This window comes from Microcebus murinus, chromosome 24, assembly GCF_040939455.1.
Source record: "Microcebus murinus isolate Inina chromosome 24, M.murinus_Inina_mat1.0, whole genome shotgun sequence".
Lineage (NCBI taxonomy): Eukaryota > Metazoa > Chordata > Mammalia > Primates > Cheirogaleidae > Microcebus > Microcebus murinus.
The window spans coordinates 21,456,681-21,481,604 of record NC_134127.1 but is presented as its reverse complement, the minus strand read 5'-3'; the positions used below and the strand labels follow the sequence as shown (position 1 = coordinate 21,481,604).

General features: G+C 44.2%; 1 protein-coding gene across 1 annotated transcript in view; it reads right to left on the bottom strand.

Annotated features, from left to right (window-relative positions):
* DOCK5 (dedicator of cytokinesis 5) overlaps positions 1–24,924 on the bottom strand; it is a 172,832-nt gene that overhangs the window by 58,373 nt on the left and 89,535 nt on the right. The window contains exons 7-18 of the mRNA XM_012782140.3: positions 23,569–23,704; positions 22,699–22,856; positions 20,994–21,075; positions 18,068–18,197; positions 15,271–15,343; positions 13,369–13,511; positions 10,552–10,677; positions 8,858–8,982; positions 6,882–6,980; positions 5,195–5,267; positions 3,069–3,172; positions 1,892–2,075 (exon numbers count right to left, since the gene is read on the bottom strand). Of these exons, the coding sequence (XP_012637594.3) occupies positions 1,892–2,075; positions 3,069–3,172; positions 5,195–5,267; positions 6,882–6,980; positions 8,858–8,982; positions 10,552–10,677; positions 13,369–13,511; positions 15,271–15,343; positions 18,068–18,197; positions 20,994–21,075; positions 22,699–22,856; positions 23,569–23,704 (1,433 nt within the window). The remainder of the gene's footprint in view (positions 1–1,891; positions 2,076–3,068; positions 3,173–5,194; positions 5,268–6,881; positions 6,981–8,857; positions 8,983–10,551; positions 10,678–13,368; positions 13,512–15,270; positions 15,344–18,067; positions 18,198–20,993; positions 21,076–22,698; positions 22,857–23,568; positions 23,705–24,924) is intronic.

Genomic DNA, 24,924 nt, shown 5'->3' with positions numbered 1-24,924 from the left:
TTTCATTTACTTCATTCTTCGAAATATATACTATGATTACCCATATTTTAAAGAGGAAGAAACCAGGTCACTCGCCCAGGATGAAACAGCTTGTATTTGGCAGAGCTGGAATTTGAACCCAGGCAATCTGGCTCCCAATTGTTCCCATGTATTTAAACAAACCTGAGATCACACCATACACAGTGTTATTAAAAAATTTGCCCTGTCCTTGACTATGTTTTGAAAGACAGTATTTAGCAGCTGTACATATTTTGTCACTTAATTATATCATGAAATTTAGTTACATTGACCCTGACTACTGGACACATTTGGGTTGTTTCCAGAATTTCCCTGTTATAAATAATAGGGGAACATCCTCATACATAAATCTTTGTGCACACCTCTCATTGTTTACTTAGGTTCAACTTCTAGGAGTCAAATGCCTCGGCCGAAGGGTCTGAAGACATTTAAAATCTCCCAAAAAATATTGCAGCCTTTAACCTATCAGCAGTTTATTGTATTTACTTTTTCCACAACAAGGGTTATATTACTGATACAATTTTGTTATGTTTTCTACAAAGCTCAGAATGTTCTCTGGCTTACAGTTTTTGGTGAGTGTGCTCTTACTTTTCTAAATGGCTCAGCCATGAACTTCACTCTGCTCCATCTAGCCACTTGTCCAAGTTGAAATACTATCCTTACTCTCCAGGCAACCACGATTCACCAAAAGAAACTTAATACTGACCACTTTTAAAGATCAACCAGGCCGGGCGCGGTGGCTCACGCCTGTAATCCTAGCTCTCTGGGAGGCCGAGGCGGGCGGATTGCTCGAGGTCGGGAGTTCGAAACCAGCCTGAGCAACAGCGAGACCCCGTCTCTACTATAAATAGAAAGAAACTAATTGGCCAACTAATATATATAGAAAAAATTAGCCGGGCATGGTGGCGCATGCCTGTAGTCCCAGCTACTTGGGAGGCTGAGACAGAAGGATCGCTTGAGCCCAGGAGTTTGAGGTTGCTGTGAGCTAGGCTGATGCCACGGCACTCACTCTAGCCTAGGCAACAAAGCGAGACTCTGTCTCAAAAAAAAAAAAAAAAAAAGATCAACCAGCATCTGACCCCTGAGGGTACCTTCTATCTAAAATGTTTTGTCTGTCTTTGCACTTCCTTAAAGCAGAACTCCTGCCAGGCACCTCGCCCAAACTGTCCACAAGGCCAAAGGCAGTATCCCCCTATATCCCATATGGGAGACAGAATTTCTAAGCAAGTCTCCCGAGCAGCTACTTCTTGACTTATGATATTCAGTAGGACTCCTTAGACATTACGTAAGTTAAATAAATAAGAAGCTGTTATTGGCTATCAAACGCCCTGATACACACAAGGAGAGGTTAAAATTGGTATCAGAGATTTGAAGAAAAAAAAAAAAAGAAGTCTCCTTTGAACTATTTAGCTGCTTTTATGGAAAACCCCGACTCTTGGAAAAAAATGGGGGAGAGGGGAATATATGGAGGAAAACCACAACTCTAACAGGAAACCCTGCCGCACCTGTTCGGACAGGAGACTGATTCCATTTCATTGCCAGTCTTCCCCCACCTTTATTACTAACACCTCCCGCTGCATGTGCAGAACACATCATCAGAGCTCCTCGCTGCCTTGCACTGAAGGAAGGAAACGTAAGACTTGCATTTCCCATAAGTCTCTGTTAATGAGTATGTTTATAGGTTTCATGATATTTAAAAATGCTGAAATGCTTTTCACCCTGTTTGAAGGATGGACAACCAAACCTCAGAAGGAGAGGTACAACTGGATCAGCACTACCCACATTAACGTCTGAAAAGCCCCGTGAGTCTGACAGAGGAGCCGGGAGGACCGAGCAGAAAGCGGACGTGTGTCAGTGTTGTCACCACACCTACCGTTCTGGGTGAGCTTTGTGGAGCAAATGAGGGTGGCGATCTGAAAGCTATCTTTTGTGCTGTCCTTGCTTGGGGCAAAGGTGGCCGGGGTTTTGGACGCTTGGAGCTCTTTTTCTTCCATCTCCATCTTGGTCCCAGGCAGAGTCAGGTAGAGTTTAGCATCTTCCATTTTCTTGTTGTCGCCCTAAAAAGGAAGCATGTTAGATGCTCCCACCAAATGATGGGGGACATCTCTTACATGCAAAGGAAAGTAGCTTCTATCACGAGCACAGTGCATTTCCAGAAGGAGAAGCGTGGCTTTATGTAATTATACATAAGGTCCCTTCTACCTCTGAGACACTGGGGTATCTTTCCACAGAGTCTGAGCCCAGAAAAATTATTTCATCACTGAATGAACTTGTGGTTCCTGGTTGTAAACTAGAAAGATTTGTCCAAGTCTATGCTAGAAATAATAAATATATCACAGAATAAGGTTGAGTTTCATTTTCTTGAACCCATAAATGGTCACAATGATACTTCTTTGGGTTGATGGAGGAAGCAATAACTTGCTCTGCGCCTTGCAAAGCTATTCACAAACTAAGATGTTAAGAAAAATATTCATCAGGTAGATGCAATCAAACGAGCCGCCAGACAGTGTTGGATAAATGAGATCTTCCAGCATCTACTTGATACCCTCAGGCTTCAGTGGAAGCGATAGCTCAGCAACTGTTAGAAGGGAAGGATGGGGACCAAACCGGTAGGGGAGGAAACAAGGCCCCTAGCGCAGAGAAATGGTATCTGGTTCACAGTGATATGAAAACCACATCCTACCACACTCGCCACTCTCTCTCCACGCCCGACAGTGCCACTGTCAATGTGCCATGCAGGACAACGAAAAGACATCAGAAGGGGCCAGCCCTTTACTATTACTGCCATGCAACACCACTTGCAGGAGAGGGTGAGATGTTTCTTAGAAGACTAATAATGCTCATTCTCTCCAGAAAGTGGACGGGAGACCACGCAGCTGGTGCAACCAGAGCCCTCTGGGTTTCTAGACTTTATTGGGCAAACACATACAGTTCTAGAGAGGTTCCTGATGTTTATGCACAATAAATCTGCAAGGAGCCTTAAAAGCCAGTTGAAAAGGGAGTGAATATTTTTCTCAGCCGTTTTCTGGGCCTCATTCTGTTAGCGCCACCTTATAAACCACCAGATCGTGCCTCCCATCCTGCAGAGTGGTGCCGTCCGGGTTCATCAGCTTCACAAAGGCCACCCCGAAGGCTCGCTCTGATTTGTCTCTGGCTGGAAAGACAGAAATACGTGTCTGAGCGGTATGGAAAGGCACTGGGAGGCGACAGCCGTGACGGCTGGTTTTGCATGCTGCTCTGGGCTGTGACTTCAACCACATCACCACAAACATGCTTTGGCAAGCTGCAAGAAACCACACGTGCCGTGTGTACCACTGAAACTGCCTGGTACTCCCCAGTGTGTGCCTCTCTCCAGCCCCTAGTAAGTGACATGATCCAACTCTACCCCATGTCAACTCCACGTTTCGAACACCTCTGGAACCTGTCCCCTTTCTCTCCCTTCCTCTGTCCCTACCTGTGTCCAGGCCACCCTCACTTTCTCGCTTTATTTTTAGAAGACCTTCCTAACCCCCCTGTCTCCAGTGCTCTCTCCATGCCGGAGTGAGGTTTCCAAAATCAAATCCAATCTAAGTCAACCGCCCTGTCTCAAAACCCTCTCTCTGGGTCTTTCGGGGGTCGGCCTCTGAGCTCACAGGGTCCCCGGCCTTGGTGTCTGAGGCTGGGATAACTGGTGGCCTGTTCTTGTCACACGGCTCTGAGGTCTGCTGTGACTCTTGGGTCCCCACTCTGGCTGAGTAGTAATCTGTCGTATGATTATAACTCAGTGTGTTTATCTATTCTCCTGTTGGTGGCCATCGGGGCTATTCCAGAGTTGGGGTATTATGAGAAAAGCTGTTACGAACATAGACCAACCGGTGCTGGCCCCTAAAAATCCCAACCAGAAACGACCCTTTAATGGTTCCTCCATGACATGGTTCAAAGACATCTTCATCCTTCACGATCTGGCTCTAGCCCTGTTAGAATCACATTGCCCAGGCGTCAAACCACCTCACTCATGTGCCAGCCTTGTGACCCCAGGCGAGTATCTGGCCTCTCTGTGCCTTAGTGTCTTTATGTATAAATGTGGCTAAAAGTAGAATGTGTCTTATCGGATCATTATGGAAACTAAACAGAGCCATGTACAAATAGAGCATCACACGATGTCAGACCTCCATAACTGCTAACTTAGTACATTAGAACCGTACGAAATGGATGTTTGACTATTTTGACCCACAGAAATGGCAATTTCACAGGGCTAGACTGATATTATTGCCCCTGCTGTTCCCACTTCAGCCACACTGAGCTCATGTCAATTCGCCAAACACATTTTCCCCTTGTCACTCTTTACTGGGCTAACGTTTACTAACTTTTAAGTCTCAGCTAAGACGTAGGAGACTGCACGCACACATCTCCCAGTCTGGGTAGGTGCTGTGTTACATGCTCCCTTACAAGTCTTTGCCCCTGTTGTGTACATGCCATACTATTCTGTACGTAACCACCCATTGTCTTGTTCATCTTCCTAACCAGACCCCAGAGGCTCTGAGTGGCAGTGTCCTGTGGCTGTCATACACCGGGGCCCAGCCTGCAGCCTGCTGTGTGGATGGTGTTTGACAAATTCACTTTGGAAGAAGGGGTTACATTTTTATGCAGTGCTGAATGAGCACAAGACACTGTCAGAAATTCCGTGATCAATCTGAAAACCATCAATTTTCTTCTCTGCTCACACTTTAGAACAAGCCATTTCATGAACTATGACCCAAGACTTGACATAGTTCTTTCATGATGAAAATGGCAATTTCTGGAGATAAGAGATTCAACAGTTTTCTTGCTGCAGGACTTCTCAGCAACATACACTGTGAATGTCTCAGAAGGAGATATAATATATAGCATTTCCTACACCTATGTGGCTATCAAACCCTTTTTGTCATGGAGCATCTATTCACATGTCAGAGAATGTCAGTGTTAACAGAACAGATTTCAGTGGAAATTCTGATATAAAGTGATTAACACAGACCCTGGAAACCCAGCAAAATTCACGATTCTGATTTCCTTGGCACCAAAGAATTCTGAAATCAAGTTGCCACATATTTAATTTCCAAGTATCTTGTTCTCTAAATACACCAAAGGGCTGTAAGGAAAAGTAAATTTTTTTTCTTTTTTTTTTACAAAAATACATCACAGATCTCCTAATACTTACATTCCTGAGATGACCTGTGTCGGAAGGTAAATCGTATATGACAGTGTGTGACCTCTTCTATAGCGATGGATACCTGCATAATAGCAAGAAATTAACAGTTTACAGATACACAGCACTTTGCATACATGGCTCATTTTATAGAATTAGGTTCAATTTTTAACAGCACTAATTACCATAGGGTGAAATTTGGTATAAGGTTTCAATCAAAGGAGACAGCTATTTTCAAACCAAAAGAACCTCAGGACATGATCATCTTGCTGTTTATCACAGATTCTAAATACAGAAATGTTGTAAGTTTCTAGTCTTTTCTCAAGTATGAACATAGTAAATATTTCAGAGGGAAAAGACTGTTACTTTGAGGTCCATATATGACTTTTCAGATAGCAAGACGTATATTGATATGGTAATAATTAGGGTCTATAACAAAAGGAGAAGATAAAATACTGCGGGCAAAGAAGCTTTCTGCTGCTTACACATACACAGGCGGCAGGGAAACAGCACCATGGGGTAATGAGAAGAGTAGAAAATTTGTGGTGAGTAGTTAGATTATGGCATGATCATATATATCCTGGAACATTATGCAAGTAGCTAAAAATACACGTCTAAAGAACTTATGCCTTGAGATAAGAAGTTTTAAAAAGCACAATATAAATCTGTATAAACAGCATCATCAAAAACATATGAACTATATAAAATTGTTGAAAATGGTTACTTCTAAATTAAGAGATGAGTGCAATATTTTTTGTTTCTCCCCCATGGAGAGCTCACATGACTTCAACAATCAGAAAGAGCTGTTTGGAAGGCTGGGTACAATGGCTCAGGCCTCTAAGCCTAGCACCTTGGGAGGCCAAGGTGGGAGGATCACTTTGAGGCTAGGAGTTCAAGACGAGCCTGAGCAGGAGTGAGACCCTCTCATCTCTACAAAAAAATAGAAAAATTAGCTGGGCATGGTGGCATGCAACTGTAGTCCCAGCTACTCGGGAGGCTGAGACAGAAGGATCCCTTAAGCCCAGGAGTTTGAGGTTGCTGTGAGCTGGGCTGATGTCACTGAACTCTAGTCCGGGCCAGCAGAGCAAGACTCTGTCTCAAGAAAATAAAAGGGGGTGGGGGGAGCCCAGGATTCAGAAGTGGCCTCCAGTTCAGGCTCTGACACTAGTTAGCTCTAGTATCTGGGCAAGTCACTTAATTTCCTTGATTAGTGCCTAATCAGGGAAAGGGCATTGCAACACCTGCTTCTTTTAGCCGCAGGAGCTGACATGGGGCTCAAAGGAGAAGACTGATCTGAAAAGCACTTTGGAACTTGTCACACACATATTTAAGTTGAAAAGAGGCCCAGAAAACTTGGTTGGAGGCCAAAGAGAAAAAAATGTTAGGAAACTGTTTGCACAGTGTGAAAATTTCCGTTTGATTTTGGACCATCTTGGCAGCCTATTACATCAGAACAACTGTAAGTTTCTCTATTCAAACTTCTGTACATTTTATGAATGAGAATGTTATTGAAGGATGCTGCATTTATTAAAGATGCATGCTCTTCTACAGAACTATAATTACACTAAGTTCTTATTGCATACCATCGGCAACGTACCTAAAACGTCAGGGGAGGTAGGAATGATTTGGAGGTAAAAAGAAGACAGGAATCTAAACGTGGTTTAACAGATGACAGGGGTGACCCAGGACTCATTCTCACCTTGACAGTCTCATACCAACAGGGCTGCTTGACTTGGTAATAGACGACCGATTTGTACTCTGAAATGCCTTCGTATCCTGCACCTGGATGAATTGCTTTCTTTGGATGGAAAGAGAAAATGAAGAGGGGACAATTTTGTTCAGAAAAGTAAAAGGACTCCACACAGCATGCATGACTCCCTGATCCCCCAACATGTCCACGTATACCCTATGCCCGCATCTCTAAGCTAAGTTTGGGGTGAAGAGTAGAGAATTTCTACCGCTTCATTTGAGGGGCTGAGTGTATACATCTGGTAGCAGTTATGGGACACCCAGCACCATCAGAATACACTGTCTTTCCTGTAACTTCTCTGTCTTCCATCCCAAGCCATGCACTCCCGATTCCTTCCTCTTCTTTTCTCTCTCAGGGAACAGGTGGCCTGGTGACGGTGACTACAGTTAGATCACCTGTGCAGATGCACCACTGTCTGGGGGAAGGGGTTTCTCCTTCCTGTCTACATTCTGCTTTGGAGGGATGGTGTGTGGGTACGGCACAGTTACTCAAACTCAGGGATGCATTGTTTCCTAGGAATGAACCAGTTAGTGCAGTAGAACCAGGACTCCATGGGGCACTTCCAAGCTAGTTGGTAAAGCTATGCAGTCACCAGCCAGGAAAAGACATATACTTGAAATGAGCTCATCGGGTTTGAGGGCTCTTATCAATGGTATGAATAAAACACTCCCAGCTGGGTGTGGTGGCTCACGCCTGTAATCAATCCTAGCACTCTGGGAGGCCGAGGAGGGAGGATTGCTTGAGGTCAGGAGCTGGAGACCAGCCTGAGCAAGAGTGAGACCCCATCTCTACTAAAAATGGAAAACTTAGCCAGGCGTGGTGGTGCACATGCCTATAGTCCTAGCTACCTGGGAGGCTGAGGCAGGAGGATTGCTTGAGCCCAGGAGTTTGAGGTTGCTGTGAGCTAGGCTGATGCCATGGCACTCTAGCCCAGGAGACAGAGTGAGAGACTCTTGAAAAAATAAATATAAATAAATAAAACATTCCCATACAGTGGGCAGTGCCTTCTGTTTACCTCTCTAACACAGAATCCCACTTGACTTTGCAAATTGTTTGGATGTGTGTTTCCTTCAAAGATGAAAACAACCATGGGACATGGTGGGACTATACTTCATCGCTCCTTAAGCACTGACGTAATAGGACACTTGGGGGGTTGGATGTAGCGAGAGCCTGATCCTTGGATTCCAAAGCAGGCAACTGTGGCTCATACCAGAGGAGCCAGATTTCCGTCGTGGCCACGGAGCCCTCCTGTGACCACGCCCTGCCAGTCCTCCTCTCCGATGTCAGAATCAGGACTTAACGTCTCTGTGCAGACAGAAAGCCGCCAGACTTGGAGGAGCTCTGGACCAGAAATCAGGAGACCCGGATCCTCCCCCAGCTTTGCCACTAACTGCCGTGTTTCCCAGAGAAACGAACTCATCCCTTTTGGGTTTTCTGCAGTTTCCTGGTCATTAAAACTAAAGAGCAGTGGTAGCTGACTTCCACCCAAGGGCTCGTCTAGTTTAACAGCCCCTGATGGACACGTCTCCTTTGGTTCTGTCACTCAGGAGAAGAAATGTGCCTTCCTGCGCCTTTGGAGCACTCGGGCCACTTCGCTCAGCCCCAGGGGAGCCGAGCAAGCTTGAAAGTGGGTGAGTGACTTGGCAATGACAAAGCACCTCCCCGTGGGAAGCACACACGTGACATCACTCATGGCTGGAGTTACGTCCTAGCACCCTGTGGACACTTAAAAATAAGCATCTCAATGGCCTCGTTGGTAAAACTGGTCATTGCTAACCACAAGTTTAACAGGTTTTATTATTTCTTTCCTTGTGAAGAACCAAACCCACCCCGATGTGGAGAAGAAATTAAAATAAGGCCAAAAGTCTACAGTTATCGTAAAGACGGGGGTGGCGACAGTGGGATTTCCAGGCGACCCCGCCTACCTCCAACACCTTGCCGTCCTCGTCATGCACAGACATGGTCACCTCCACATTCTTCGGCGTCTTCTTTTTCCCTTTGTCAAACTCGCCGTGGATGAGGGTGACATAAATATCATTCCGGACGTCTCCTGCAACATGACAACCCATCCCGTGAGTGTTGCTGAGAGATGACATTTTTAAGCCTCAAAATGTAATAAGACGACACAGAAGATAAATAAAATATGAAATGGTCTGGCTTTATAATGAACTATTCATACGACAAGAATCTTTTATGCATATTTCTCTTTTCAGCTTACCTCGTTTTACTTGTCCATGCATACCACGCCAGATTTCAAAGAGAAACGCACCTTGCCCAAAGAATGTATTTCTCTATTCTTTCAGATTCCTGTCTTGCTATAGCAGTTAAAACTGCCTTCAGTTAGGGAATATTAGCAATAGTTACTTTTTTCCTGCACTGCTACTTTTTAAAATTTTTATTTTTAATTATGGGTCTATAATAGTTGTATATATTTATGGGGGTGCATGTGATATTTTGATACACATATACAATGTGTCATGATCAAATCAGGGCAATTGGGGTATCCATCACCTCAAGCCTTTATCATTTCATTGTGTTAAGAACATTTTAACTCCATTCTCCTAATTAGTTTAAAATATACAGTAAATTACTGTCTATTTTGCTACCGATTTCTAGATCTTATTCATTCTAACTGCATTTTTGTTCCCAATAGCCACTCTCACTTTATCTCATCCCTCAAGACAAAACTTTTCCCCAGAATGTTGAGGAACACGTTATTAGAGTAAAATAGCTCTGAAATGGATGAAATAAGCAAAGAACTATCTTTTTATGAGCAAGAAAACCTCATTTTATAACTTTTATTAATTCCAAAAATATTAATTTAATATCCACTACATGAAGACAATGTGTGCAGCAACAAATTATTATTGTCCCTTAATTTCCCAAAGGATGAGTAAGATTTTGTATTGTTTGAAAAGAGAACCTGAGTTTTTCATGCAATAGATAAGTTGGTTTCCCAGAATTTTTCTAACATGACATAGTTGACTTTCTGGAATTTTAATTAATATCAGTTAGTTTATATTAATATATATATAAAGTTCATCGAGGGACTAATTTACTTTGACTAGAATGAAGATTAAGAACTCAAGTGGGTGAACTCATTGAATTCAAGAGTACACGTATGTCGATCACCCACATACGATGGCAGAAAAGATGAACCTAAAGCAAGAAACTAGAGAATGTTTACATTCTTGTCCCCACCAAGAATGCGGAGAGCCAGAGCTCAGTGGGAGCTTAAGGGAAAGGAGCAGGGGGTCCCCCCCAGATTGGGCAGAGCAAGGAGCCCACACGCTGGAATGTCATTATGAGAAAAGGGACACGCAAACGAAGCATATTCATCTCTTGGACTAAGACCCTGTGCTATTTGGGAGTGTTTGCATGGAGTATAAAGGAAAAGAGAGTGAGGAGAAAACTCTGAGTGATGTTTAAAAGCATCATCTTGGGCTTGTACGCTGGGTAGCTTTTCAAGGGACCGCAAGCAACCCTGTTTGCATGTCCCACTGTTGTCGTTCCACGGAACATAAATAACCAAATCTTACGGATCCAAGTGGCCTCAGCTGTCCAGTTAGAAGTGACTGCTGCCTGGGAGGAAGCAAACAGGTGAGTAAAAGCTGTTTACCTGGCAGTATTATTTCCGGAAAGCCCATTTTCCGGGCTATTGCTGTTGATCTATCAACCAAGTGTGAAAAATTCTTCTGGACCTGTGTCAGGTCACCTGGCAACAGCTTCAGGGACACCCAAAGACCTTTAAAGAAACAAAGGATCAACTTTTAGTTCTCTGTGTGACCTATATAACACATATGCGTAAGTGTTGAGAAAAACATGCAAGTTGTATAGTAATAACCAGATACCTTATTATAAAGACATAAATTCTTCCCCAGTTAACATAAAATTTTAATAACACTCCCATCAAAATCACAACAGGGCTTGAGAATTTGGCAGAGATGTGAAAAGATGTTTATTTTGGGGGAAAAATAAGTAGAAATAGGCCCTATCACACACCAAAATAGATTTTAAAGCTACAATGCAATGTATGATACTAGTGATTAAAAAGATATGTAAAACAATGAAATTAAATACTGTAATATACAGCAATTTAATATATGGCAAAAGAAATATAACAAATCATGAAAAAACCCAATTTCATAAATGTGCTGGGATCATTTTCTTGCTGCTCAAAGCAGAATTTAATTTCACACCTCGTATTTTCATTAAAATAAATTCCTAACGTAAGTAGGAAAAATACAAAAGTAAAAGAAAAATTACATCTACAATTATTAAACCTCTGAGAATGAACCACTTTTCTAAAGAGAAAAACAAATGAAAACATTTATAAAAGTAAAAGAATTATCTATATACAAACTAAAATATTTTAATATACATAAAAATTAAAAAGCATACTACAAAATGGTAACATAAGAAATTATGAATTTATATCCATTAAAAGAAAAACACTAAGATTCTCACAAATAAACAGGACATGAACAGACAACTCACATGGAAGTAAAAGCAGCTCATAAATATTTGGCAAACCAAAAACTGCAAAAATATGTGTCTTAAATAAGAAAGATTATTATCCTCATTACATAAAGAGCTCATATAATCTCAGAAGGAAAATTTTAAGAAACTCATAAATATATATTAAGAATAGATTAATTCACCTTCAAGTCTTTCTTAAAATGCAAAAGAACTATGGGAGTCCATGATTTACCTTTCGACAGGTAAAGACATTCAAAACTCAGTCCGCAAAGTGAGCAAGAGTACAGATGGATGAACACTCAGACGTGGTGATTAGTACCCACTGGTAGACGTCTATGGCAAGCAACCTGGCAACGTGTATATCTATGGGATTAACACACTGACTGCCATGTGAGTTGTATTTAACTCAGGCTAGTTTTGAGCCGGAGCCACATGAAGCAAAACCCTGCAGTTGGTTTATGAAAATCTTACTTGTTGATGTTCTTATTGTTATAATTAATATTGACAATTTAATTCTAAAAATGTGGATTGAATTGTATATAACTCATGCACAGAAACAATAAAAAAAAAAATAACGAATTAGAAAGGATCATTTGTTTTAATAAAATGTCATGGCCCCAGGGAAACATTTTCTTCCTCTAGTATGGCAGTTAATGTGTTAAGCTTGTTTCTACCATGTGACCCAGAAATCTTCCAAGAATTTTCTTGAGGAGGTAGTCCTAAACATTGAAAAAGTTGTATGAACAAAGATAGTCATAGCATTATTTAAATTTATAATTGTGAAATATTAGAAAATACTTAAGTGTTTATGTAGGGGATTCAATTTTCCTATACCTAAACAATAGAATATTATGCAGCCACAAAAAATATTTGCGAAGAACATAAAAACAGTTGGAAAGTGCTTGTTTTGTCAAGCAACAAGAAAGGAAAGGACTTTTTTCCAGTTTTGTTAAAAAAAAAACCACATATAATAATCTATTTAATATAAGAGTTTTCCACTGTAATTGAAATTATATTCTTAACTTTAAGAGCTCTAAAAAACCTGAAACATATTTAGCTATTTGTTTTCAGATTCCATTTGATTTAAAATGCAATTTCAATAAGCAGAACTTCTCTTAGTTAAAACTGTATCAACAGAATGTTATGCAGAGATAATAAAAACTTTAAAAGTTCTGCATTATTTTATATTTATACTCACATTACTTTCCTTCATATTAATTCATATTACTTTCCTTCCTCTCAAATTTAGGAAATGTAATGGGATAAACCTATTCAGAGTGGAACATAATTATTCTCAAATCTCTTTTTTGTGTGTGTTCACCTGGAGTCAGCATCAGGAATGACGGGTAGACAAAAGTGAGGAAAGATTCAGGAGGTAAAAATTTGTTCCATATGCCTGTAATCCTAGCACTCTGGGAGGCCGAGGCGGGAGGACTGCTTGAGCGCAGGAGTTCAAGACCAGCCTGAGCAAGAGCGAGACCCTGTCTCTACTAAAAATAGAAAGAAATTGGCTGGACAACTAAAACTATATTGTAGAAAAAAATCAGCCAGGCATGGTGGCACATGCCCGTAGTCCCAGCTACTTGGGAGGCTGAGGCAGGAGGATTGCTTGAGCCCAGGAGTTTACGGTTGCTGTGAGCTAGGCTGATGCCACGGCACTCTACTAAGGGCAACAGAGAGAGACTCTGTCTCAAAAAAATTTTTTTTGTTCCATAGAATTTACTAGATACAACTGTGATCCAACTCACCACTGGGCGTATCTCAATGTTCTTCAAGTATTAAAAGCCTTTGATAGGAAGAGCGGTGGGCGGACCCCAGCACCAGCGGAGGCTGTTTGGTATCAGAGAAAGATAATGCAAGGGCAGGAGTCCAAGGACCCAGCTCTGCATGTCCCCCACCACCACCCTAAGCAAAGTCCCCTCCCAGCTCAGTAAGACAGGGCCACCGGGCTGTGTACCTTGTCCTTTGTGATTCACTTCCTTGGCTGCTATCACTTTGTTTAAGACCGAAGTGAGTGGCTCATTCTCCCCGATCACATGCGACGTTATCAAGGGCGACATGATGAGCTGCCTCTGGCGGATGTAAGTTTCCATTGCGATCCTGGGAAAGGCAGCAATCAGGGGTGAGGAGGGAAAGGAAGTCTCTGCAGCACAACCCCTGATAGACCCTTTCCATCTTTCCTTTATTTTGCCACTGGGCATCTATCTTAAATTCATCTTGGAAATGACTTGAGGCAAAGAGAAAAAAATATATAAACAAAGCCAACAATAAACAAAACTGAAAGCCAAATGTTAACAGCTAAAATCACAGGCAATGCTCCATGCTCCTTTGGAGGTAGAAGAGGCTGCTGTAATGGGATTTAAGGAGGACGGCAATAAGCTCCACTTGAACGCTCACGTCAGGCCGAGGCTCAGAAAGGGTGATCAAAGAACCCAACGCAGCCCCCTTTCTATGCACGCAGACACGCTCTCAGTCACTGCAGATCTGCCTGGACAACAGTCCCCTGTCTTCTGCGGCCGCCACATGCAGGCCAGCTTTCTCTGCAGGGCTCCTGGCACCCTGAGAATAACACACACTGCATGTGTGGCTGCAAAATGGGACTGTTCTAGTCTGAGATGTTGGTTTTTATTTTTTTTTTCCCAAATGACTCTCTCTAGACAGATTTCCAACATACACATACAAAACCCTCCTAGAGGAAAACGCCATAAAGGTTTTGAAGTAGGTTATGAAATAGGTTACGAAGCAGGTTATAAATCTTAGGAGTCAAATGCCAGAGGCTGCCACGTGCGTCGTGAACGCTTTGCTGTGGCTGAGTGGGGAGCAGTGATGAAATTAGGGCTGGGTCCGTCGGGGACTCAAAGCATGTATTATTTCACAGTGGGGACAATCTCAGGGCTCACACTGTGGCGATGTGGCTGCTGAGGAGAGCTGGGGTTCAGAAATTAAGCAGGCGGGGACATAACCAAAGAAAGAAACCCACCGTGAAGGTGAAAACAAATATAAAGATGTATATTTCAGGTATATCCACGAATGCTGCTCCTACCATGTAAATGTGCACATATAACAATATTAACACATATATACATATACAATACATTACATATGCATAGGACGGGTCAGTTCTGGTAATGTTTCCAGTGGCCACCAGGCCACCACCCCCTGCGCTGGTGCTGGAGCCAGTCACACTTGTGCCCCACGGTTACAGGGACTGAGATTTGCTCCCAACAGCTCCCCAGTGGCCCACCCACGGCTCCAGCTCCCGAAGCTCAGTATGGGGGACCCTTTCATGCACTGCCGGGCTGGCTGTCCCCCGACTTGCAAGAACCCCAACCCATGCGTTCATCAGCTCTTTACTCCTTTACCTCCTAACTTGCTTCTCAAAGTGTGGGTCCCTGACCAGTAGCACCAGTAATCCACTGGAATATAGTTAGACACAGACCTACTAAATCCAATTCTTTATTCTAGCAAGACCTAGGCGATTCGCATGCACGGCGCAGTTGGAGAAGCCCTGTGCTGTCCCACGTGATTCCTTGCCTTCCGTGACGCCGGTTCCATAAACACTCTGGCACTTCTGACACCAAAATGGCACCGTTCTCAGGATTCCAGTACAGACAGACCTGTGTCTTTTGTTTTGATTAATATATTCCTCTGGTCATCTCTGTAGAATCAGGGAAGTTTGGTTTACCATCTTAAATGAGTCCAAGGTAAAGGACATTGAAGAGAGTCTTCTGTCCAGCTCCTATCTGACAATCTTCCCTAACCAGGAAAATGACTCCCCGCACCTAGTTCTGCGATAACATGCCACCCAGACGGCTAATTTGGGTCTCAAGTCACCTGGGAGAAGTGCCAAAGTACTCACTGCTGAAAGGGAATAAAATGCTGCTTTTCTTCATCGTCCACCTTCCCGTGTATGATATCGGTAATATCCATCACTAGGAAAGAGATAAAAGCAATTAAAGAAAGTAATTGCTTCATGCTTCAGCACGTTACTACGGGAAAGGACAGGACCAGCAGACACAAAACACCAGGGCAAAAAAGACACCAACCAAGTAGGGACGTTTCTTTTATTTCTTTGCCCCTGGATGATTCCCAGTGTATCTAGCCCAGCAAAAGGTGCTTGGAAAAGGCTTGGATTTAACTGGATCAAGCCTGCAGACTACCCACTTTAAAGATTCTATAAGATGGAGTTGCTACATTCTTGGGAAATTTGACACCGGATTACTTTTTAGGAAGCCTGCATTCAAAGCCACGGAGAACATATATTTTGGGCAGGAGTGTCAGAAAAAGACCTGGAGAGAGACACTTAAGACTGGAAGTGGCCAACGGTCTCTTTGATTAGACATACACCTGGCCTCCACATAAGCCGGGTCACCAGTAGCACAAAATAGATCTTACAGTGATTGGCTCCTCTGCACATAAGAACAGCACTTAATAGTAAGGCACTGTTCTAGGCCTACTGCATGTGTCATCCTATTTACACACATATCTTAGCCCAAGTTTGAGAGATGAGGAAACTGAGGCACAGGAAGTTTAAAGAACTTTCCCTAAGTCTTGAAGTCTTGCCCTAAGCCAGGGTATGCATCCAACGGTGATTACAGAGCCAAAGCACATGCCACCACACCCCGATGTTTAGAGAATTAGTAAGTGGACCATTCCGAAGCTCCTAAAATTAGGCAGGGCTCCCGGCACTAAGTGATCCCTGGGTTAATAAATTACAGTCTGGCCATAAAACACACATGAACAATCCACTCTCCAGATATCCTGCTTTGACATTAAAAAGAAATACAGCTATCTGAGACAACACTCATAATGAAAAAGAAAGGTAAGGAAAGAAATGCCTTCTCGAAAGTAACTCAGACAACACAGAAGGCTTGGAACATAATAATGTGGGTGAGAAGATGATGCAGAAAGCTGGATAGCACGTTCAACGTGCTGTCAGCCTGTCATGGAACCCTGCAAGAATTGCACCAAAAAAAAAAAAATGCAGAGAAATTTTTATTTGACCTCCCAAATAGGCAGCTCATTTGTCAATGCCATCATCTGATTACTCCTGAGCTCTGCTGATGCCTGACATCAAGGCTCTGAGAAAATTAGTCTCCTCTCCCTGCCTACAATGTTCAACACCCCCAAAACACACACACACACACACACACACACCCTGAAATAGAGAAGGAAGCAAAAGCTCCAAGCTTGAGTCTCTCTGGCCCATTTTGAATGACAATGGCCTTGAACATGCCCTACCTACCTCCTTTTATGGAACAATAAATAAATTGTCCTATAGGTGGCTAGACATTCCTGGCCCGGGGCTCCCTGCCTTCTCTGAGACATCATTTTAATTCTCTGTAAAGAAGTAATGCTGTCCCCTCTGGTCAGAGCTGGAGCAGCACGTGGGCCCCAGGGGAGCCAAGGGGTGCAGGACATAGCAAGTCCCCTGGGAGACAGAGGCCACCTCGCCCTCCACACACCCCACAGGACCAACCCTGAGAACATGGAGCATGGGGGCCCTTGTTCCAGAAGCAGAATTATGACATTTCATAGCTGTCAAGCTATCGGTGACCAACATGTCAAGACAAGACAAAGAATCTATTTCCTCAATTGCACAAACTACTGGGGAAGATACAGGACCTCTTGGAAGGTTCTGGGGCCTCGTGTAGGCCAAGGACCCTCTCTGAAAGCATTCAGAAGTTAACACAACATTGCCTTCCAAGAGTAAATTTCCTAGACAGGCAAACCATTTGCCAGAGAGTTTTTTATGCCCCTCAACTCAATATGCAGATGGAGGCAGGGGTATCCCAGCAGTCATGTCTGAGGTTCTGCTGTGTATCAGACACTGTGCTGGGCACCAAGGAGGAAGGAAAGGCACATGAGCTCGGTAAGGACACAGAGTACAATAGAGAGCTGGCAGTCCCAGGCAGCAAGTGCCATGTGCCTAATGCCAACGATGACAATGTGACCTGTCTCTCACTGTCCCTGGGCAGGCCTGCCCTCCTCCCTTCTCCTTCTTTCCCCTTTTCTTGTTCCCTTTCTGCTAATTTTTAAAATTGTGGCAAAGCACACAGAACATAAAATCTACCATCTTGACTGTTTTCAAGTGCACAGTTTGGAGGCATTAAGTACATTCACACTGATGTGCAACCATCACCCCCCACCCCCAAATCCATCTCCAGAACTTTCTCATCTTTCCAAGCTGAAACTCTATCCCTGTTAGACACTAACCCCTCATTCCCCTCCGCCAGGCCCTGGCAACCCCCATTCTACTTTTTCTCCATAAATTTGACTCTTGTAGCTGCATATAATATTTGTCATTTTGTGGCTAGCTTATTTTACTTAGCATAATGTCTTCAAGGTTCACCTGTGTTAAAGTACATGCCAGAATTTCCTTTTTAAGGCAAGGAATATTGCAATATACATATAATATACACCACAGTCTGTGTATCCATTCATGCATTGATGGGTTCATGTATTGAGTTGCTTCTGCTTTTTGGCTATGGTGAATAATGTTGCCACGAACACCTCCTCGAGACCCTGCTTTCAATTCTTATGACGTAGGGCTGCCGGATCATCTGGCATTTCCATGTTTAATGTGTTGAGGAACTGTCATCCTATTTTCCACAGTAGCTGCACCTTTCACATTCAGCTCTGGGCGTTTCTCGTACCTGCAACCCCAAAAGGTCTCCGGAGCCCACAGGTGTGCTTCTTGCCTTCCTTCAGCTCCATGTGGCCCACGCGGACGATCTGGCACACGAGGCTGATGCGGGGCCGGATGAGGTCCGTGCTGCTGAGATCCTGCAAGGGGCAGAGAATGTGCGGGAAAGGAGGGTGGGCTGAGTCAAGCTGCCACCTGCGTCTCTCTTTCCTTTGCATCCTACAACAAAATACCATTCAGAGCACAGCCCTCAAGGTCCAAGTACCAGAACGACTCCTCCCTTCCCCACGTCCATCCAAGAACTACCACGGCAACAGAGAAAATGATTTTGTGTTCATAAAAAAAGCACCTTTTTTGTTCCCCAGTTCTTACTTCAAATTTACAAATCAGATCATAGTCTATCTAAAGTTTCTAGTCGATCAAGTTAAGTAAGATATTGAAAAATCAGGACAGTCATTGCTGCTACTGTTATAGCCTTCCTGGACAGTATCTCAGCACAGGATGCATTTCATTGTCAAATGAAATAAAAACCTGCCCAACGCTGACATTTATTGAGTAGCCACAAGTCTGCGACTTTTCATCTCGTCTTTAAAACAATCCTAAAAGGCAACTATACCACAGGCCCTGCTTTCTGTAATTATTCGCCTGATTTATGAGAGGTATCCATCCAGAATACCTACGTATATGTTGAATAACCAGAGATGTGTAGATGAAACATCTTTATGTGTGTGGCTAATATTCTTAGAATACTAGTTCATACTCTTCAGGAAGGGTGAGTAAACCCAGGAACGAGCTCACGCATCTCATTCAATTTAACATCAGAAATAATTTAATCAGATCCCAAATTGTTTTTGTGAAACAGCTGCCCGAGGCCTAGTTACTGAATGAAGAATTACTTTTAAAGCAATCACTCCAAATCCATCCCCTGTAATGTAGTTAACTCACGTCTCCACGATAGGGATATATAGCGATGATAACATCTATCCTGAATTTCTATTCTAGGTTCTGCAAGGCTTTTGTTAATAAAAAAATAAAGACTCCAGGTAACTGGTTACATAAGCTGCGGAACACTGATTCAGTAGCCCTCCCTGAGCCAAGGTGGGTGTGGTCCAAGCCCCAGGGATGTTTAAAGCCACAGACAATATCTTACCATACACGTACCATGTTCTTTCCTACACAGACACACGTATGACAAACTTTCACCTTTTCACTTAAACGAAGCACTTTACAGCTTCCCTTCGGCACATCAGAATGGCCAGCTCACTCCTCTTGCGCATCAGCGCCATATTTAGGTACCATAAGGGTGACTTGGACACAAGCACCGTGATGTTGGACAGTCAATGTGACCGCTGAGATGGCTCCTAAGTGACTAACAGGTAGGGAGACCTGCAGCTCAGGGACAGGATGGCTCAAGATTTCATCACGCTACTCAAAACGGCGTGCATTTTTAAAACACATAAATTGTTTGTTTCTGAAATTTTCCATTTAATATGGTTGGACCATGGTTGACTGCAGGTAACTGAAACTGTGGAAAGCAATACTTCGGATAATGTACTACTAAATAATACGTGATCGTTTATAAATGAAGTTTCCAAAGAATGTTTAATGACCAAGGACATGGTCATCACATTTTATTTAATAGAAAAGTCAGGACCTGAAATTTACAAGATGGTCCTAACTGAGGGGGGAGGGGACGAAGTGCAGCTATTCTAAAACGGTATTGATTAGAAGACGGACCAAAGTGTCAATATTACCCCTTGCAATGTGTTTTTGTAAATATACCCATGCGACTGATGAATGCCTTTTAATTTTGGGGGAAAACCCACCTAGCTTAGGACTGAGGAAATGCTGTGTGTGTGCTGGAGGGGCAGAGAGAATTCTAGGAGCTTCTGTGCCTGCAGGTACCGGGTGGTGGAGACACAGGTGGCTCCGTGCAGGGACAGGGATCCCCAGGCTTGTCTGGGGGATCCCTGGGATGCTCACAGAGGAGTAAAAGTGAACCTGTGCTGGGGCCATGCTCCTCCCTGTCACTTCCTTTGGCGCATTACCCTAGACTCTGCCCTGGGAGGAGCAGCAGGGGGAGCGAAGACACACGTGTGGCCTCAAGGAGGGAAGGAAACTGAGGGCAAGTGTCCCCTTCAGGCCACACGGGAGGGAGTGATCCCTGCCCACCAAGGTTTCTCAGGGCGGGGCGGCAGCTCTGGAGCATTTTAAGAACTGATGTCATTAAAAAGCAAGAGAACACCCCCCCTGCAAAGGTTCCTGTGCCAAGAGACACAGAGTCACCTTGCCCCCCGCCCCCCAAACCACAGCCCAATACGTTTCCTTGCTCTGAGCCACAAGTAGCAGCACTTTGCAGGAGAGGAAAAGCTCACTCGATACATACTCACAAAACCAGGCTAGGTCCTGCGTTTGCCCCACCTGTAACCTCTTCTAGAAGCTTCTCCTCCCACCCCCATTATCTGTGCAGCTCACTCTAATCAACTTCACGCTGTAGCTCCTTCTCACAGAGGCCTGCCCTGGCCAACCTACTTAAAACAGCACCCCTCTGCCAGCCTGGATCACACTAGTCCCCCCAAAGCACTTAGAGCGTCTAACATTCTACATAATTTTCTCATTGATTTGATTTTTGCTTATTATCTGTATTTTGTTATTATTTTGTTTATTATTATTATTTTGTCCATAGGGACAAAAGCTGATCGAGAACAGGGTTCTTCCCCCACCCCCAATGTGTTCACAAATGTAGCTCGAGTGCCTAAGCCAGTGCCCGGCACCTATTAGGTGTACAATAAATATCTGTCGAATAAATGAGTGGGCTACTCCTGTAGGGGATTAGGATGATGTTTCTTTCGATCTTTCATGTTTTCCTCTACTCATGATGTGAATCCGCTCCCACCCTAAAGAAGGAAAACGACTCGGCAGAAGGCAGGACTTACAGTGAACACAGCTTGGAGGTTGTTGAGTTTCTCTATTTCCTTAGGCATCCCGTTGCTGCCCCAACGGATCAGATAGTTCTCACTGGTGAAGAAATAAAGAAAAATTATTCTTTTTTTTTTTTTTTTTGAAGTCCCACTCTGTTGCCCCGGCTATAGTGCTATAGCATCAGCCTAGCTCACAGCAACCTCAAACTCCTGGGCTCCAGTGATCCTCCTGCCTCAGCCTCCAGAGTAGCTGGGACTACAGGCATGCACCACCATGCCCGGCTAATTTTTTCTATCTATTTTTAGTTGGCCAATTAATTTCTATTTTTAGTAGAGACGGGGTCTGGTTTCGAACTCCTGACCTTGAGCGACCCACCGGCCTTGGCCTCCCAGAGTGAGAAAAATTATTCTTAATGAGAGGCAAACCGTGAGTACAGACTCTCAAGGGTACAAGGAAGGGCTGGAAATGCTCCAGGAAACTCAACAGGCAGCAGTGATAGGAGCCAGGGTGGGACCTGAGACCACACCAATGGCCACCCGCAGTGACCTGGCTTTGGCGGGTGCCCCTGCTGCAGCTCCCAGGGGCACGTCCCACACAGACCCCGCTTGAGATGGGAACACACAGTCGTTCCTATGGGACACTTCCTTCCACCCCAAATTCTTTGCATGAAAATTTCAGCTTTGCTGGATTAAGAACTTAATTATTTTATAACCACCATTCTGCATCCTGTAAATCCACAATACCACACTCGAAAAAAAATTTTTTTAAGAAATGAACAGTCAGTAATTACTTGCAATAATCACCTTCTCAAAAATAGATCCATTATCCTAGATGCTCAGAAGCAGTGCCAGAGCTAGGGGCAAACAAGGCCATTATCATTCCCTATAGTCTTTAAAAAAAATTTTTTTTAAATAGACTTTATTTATTTTAGAGCATTTTTGGGTTCACAACAAAGTGGAACTGCAGGTACAGAGTCCCACATAGCACCCCTACAGACACAGCTTCCTCTGCTAGCAACAATCCCCCCAATGCCAGAGTGGTGCATTTGTTACCACTGATGAACCTACGTGGACACACTGGGCACCAGTTATCACCCAAAGTCCACAGGGTACACTGGGCTCCTTCTTGGTGTTGCCCACTCTGTGGGTTTCAAATGCATAACGACACGCACCCACCAGCACATTGTCACACAGAGCAGTTTCACTGCCCTGAACGTCCTTTCTCCTCCACCTCTTCATCCCGCTCTCACCCTCCCCTCGTCCCTCTTTTGAATTCTTTGTTCCCGTCTCCAGGTCTCGATGAGTTTATGTGATCTCGAATCCCACACACAGCGGCTGCGCAGTTTCAGGAGGGATACGTGGAGGCTTCGTAGCCCAAATGATTTTTCGCTTTCTACTGCAGGCATGCTCAAACTATGGCCCGCGGGCCACATGTGCACGTTTTTGCCCATTTGTTTTTTTACTTCAAAATAAGATATGTGCAGTGTGCATAGGAATTTGTTCATAGTTTTTTTTTTTAAATTACAGTCCGGCCCTCCAACGGTCTGAGGGACAGCGAACTGGCCCCCTGTTTAAAAAGTTTGAGGACCCCTGTTACTGCCTAGACGACTTCTCCATCTTCCCTTCTGAAATCTAGCAAAGAGCTCCCCGGGGGTGGGGTAGCCGAAGGCCGAGCGTCTCTGCAAGGCCGACCAGAGCAGGTGGCCCGGGTCTCGGCTACCTGACAAAAGTGGACTGGTCGGGGTCGTAGAGGGCCATGAACAGCTCCGCGTCCTCCCCGATGTTGCAGACAAAGTTCTTGAAGTTCACGTAGAGGCCGTAGGTGTGGACGGCGCTGAAGATGGACTGGCCCCGAAAGTCCAGGTTCTGCAACATCGACTGAACACACGGAGAAAGAGAGAAAAGCATCTCGGTTTCAGCCAACAGGAAAGGCAGGCAAAGCAGCCAAGCTGCAGATGGGGAACAAACATAATCACCACCCGAGGGGAGACGCACTTGCTAAGAACAAAGTATATGCAAAGGCATCGATGATCCGCGGAACGAACAAAATAGAATCATTATTATTTAGATGATCGAGGCTGTCCTGTTCAGGGTCTTGAACCCAAGTAATTCAGTAAGTGCTGTCTACAGAGGATAACTCATGGTTTGGGTAGCTCTAAGAAGTTCTCATCTCTCTCGACGGCTTCTGGATGAAGTTCAAAAGCACAAAAGCCGTGATCCATTATCCCTCTCTATGGAAATAACGCTCCCTCGAATCAAAATATCCCACTGCAAAGGCGTCACCCTCAGGCATGGGTTGCCGTTGGATTCCAAAACACAAATGTCATCACGACTGTGCTAAAGAAGTAAAAACGACACACTACAGGAAATCGACACAAATCTCTACTCATGAGAACACAAAGACTGGAAGAAAAAAATAAACTCCTTCGGGGGGAGGAAGGGGGCAGGAGCAATATTTGTAACCCTAACAATATTTGTACCTCCATAATATGATGAAATAAAAATCATGTTCTAAAAAAAAAAAAAAAAAACAAAAAACAAAAAAACAAAGCAACAATGGAACCTCAGTGGCCAGAATGAGGAAGTGTACCTTTTCTTCTTGAATCTTCTCCTCAATCCTTTTGGAGGCTACTTCGTGGGCCTTGAAGAGGGCAATGGTGCTGGTTTCATCCGGGTCCAAAATGTTCCCGTTGTCGTCTCGCACCACCAGATCCAACCCGAGCATCCTAGAAAGAAAGGCGTCGTCAGCGGGTCTCCTCCCCTGGGGGGGCGGACTCTCCACTGAAGAGCCCCCATCAAAGACCCAGAGGAGTCAAGGTTGGAAAGTTCGAGTGCCGGACAAGCCGGGTGAAGCACAGTGCCTTGGCTGCTCTCCTTTCAATTTCTGCCACCTCTCCACGTGACAACAATATTAAGAAAACTCCCGAGATAACGTTAGCCAAACTCGTGTAAGAACATGCAAAGTAAACCTCAACCGGAAAAGTAAAATTGGCATTGACTCCGATCAAATTCCTCTCACCGATGCTTGCTTCCTTCGTCTTCTGTTATTTGGCATCGGAACCACGAAAGACCAAGGCATGATCACTTATGAGGGCTCGTCCTGATTTCCTCACGTAATTCGAGACTACCATAAAGGAGGGTCAATGCAGTCAGTCCTGGCTTGCTGTGACCTCGTGACCCATCTCGGAGCAAGGGCGCTGGAGTTGTTTAGACCAGGATTGGAGTCCTGGCTTTAACACCAGCAACCTTCACGACCCTGGGTGATTTGCTCAATTTTGCAAAACTTTGGTTTCTGCATCTGTAATAAATACTTCCTACTCTTCGAGGCTGTTGTAAGAATTTAATGATCCAATGCATGGAAAGTACCTAATACAATGGCTAGCATATTGTAAGTGCTCAGTACATGTTAGCTCTCATTGCAGCAACTAGCACAAGGAAACACCTGGCTGCATGGGAATACAGGGTTGGCGCAATCCCTCTCTCCAAGGCTGTTGTGCCCAATGTGCACGCAGAGGCAGAAAAAACTTTGCTGAGTTCCAAGAAGCTGAGGACTGCGGTGGAAAGGGGATACTGCTATCTGAATGCCCAGCGTGCATTCCAGGAACCAGCGACTTGGAAGTGGAATGTCCAAATAGCAGGAACACTCAGGGGTAACAGCGAATGTGCCAAATCTTTGGAAAGAAAGCAAAAATGCCTAATTTCTCTCCTCCCTGTGTCTCAGCATCTCCATCAACTGATTTAATCTGGCAGGTTCCCTTCCACGGCAGCCAGAGCCGCAGGCCACCCAGGCTTGGGAATGTGACATTGCCGGCTGCTCAGACGCTGGATCATGGATACGCTGATAGAACAGCTCCCTTCCCCGAGCTGCTTTCAAGGCCTGCAATGGGGAAGCGAGCATGTTCTGCCATTTCTGTGGGAGGCTAACACTGTGTGCCAGAGAACGGGG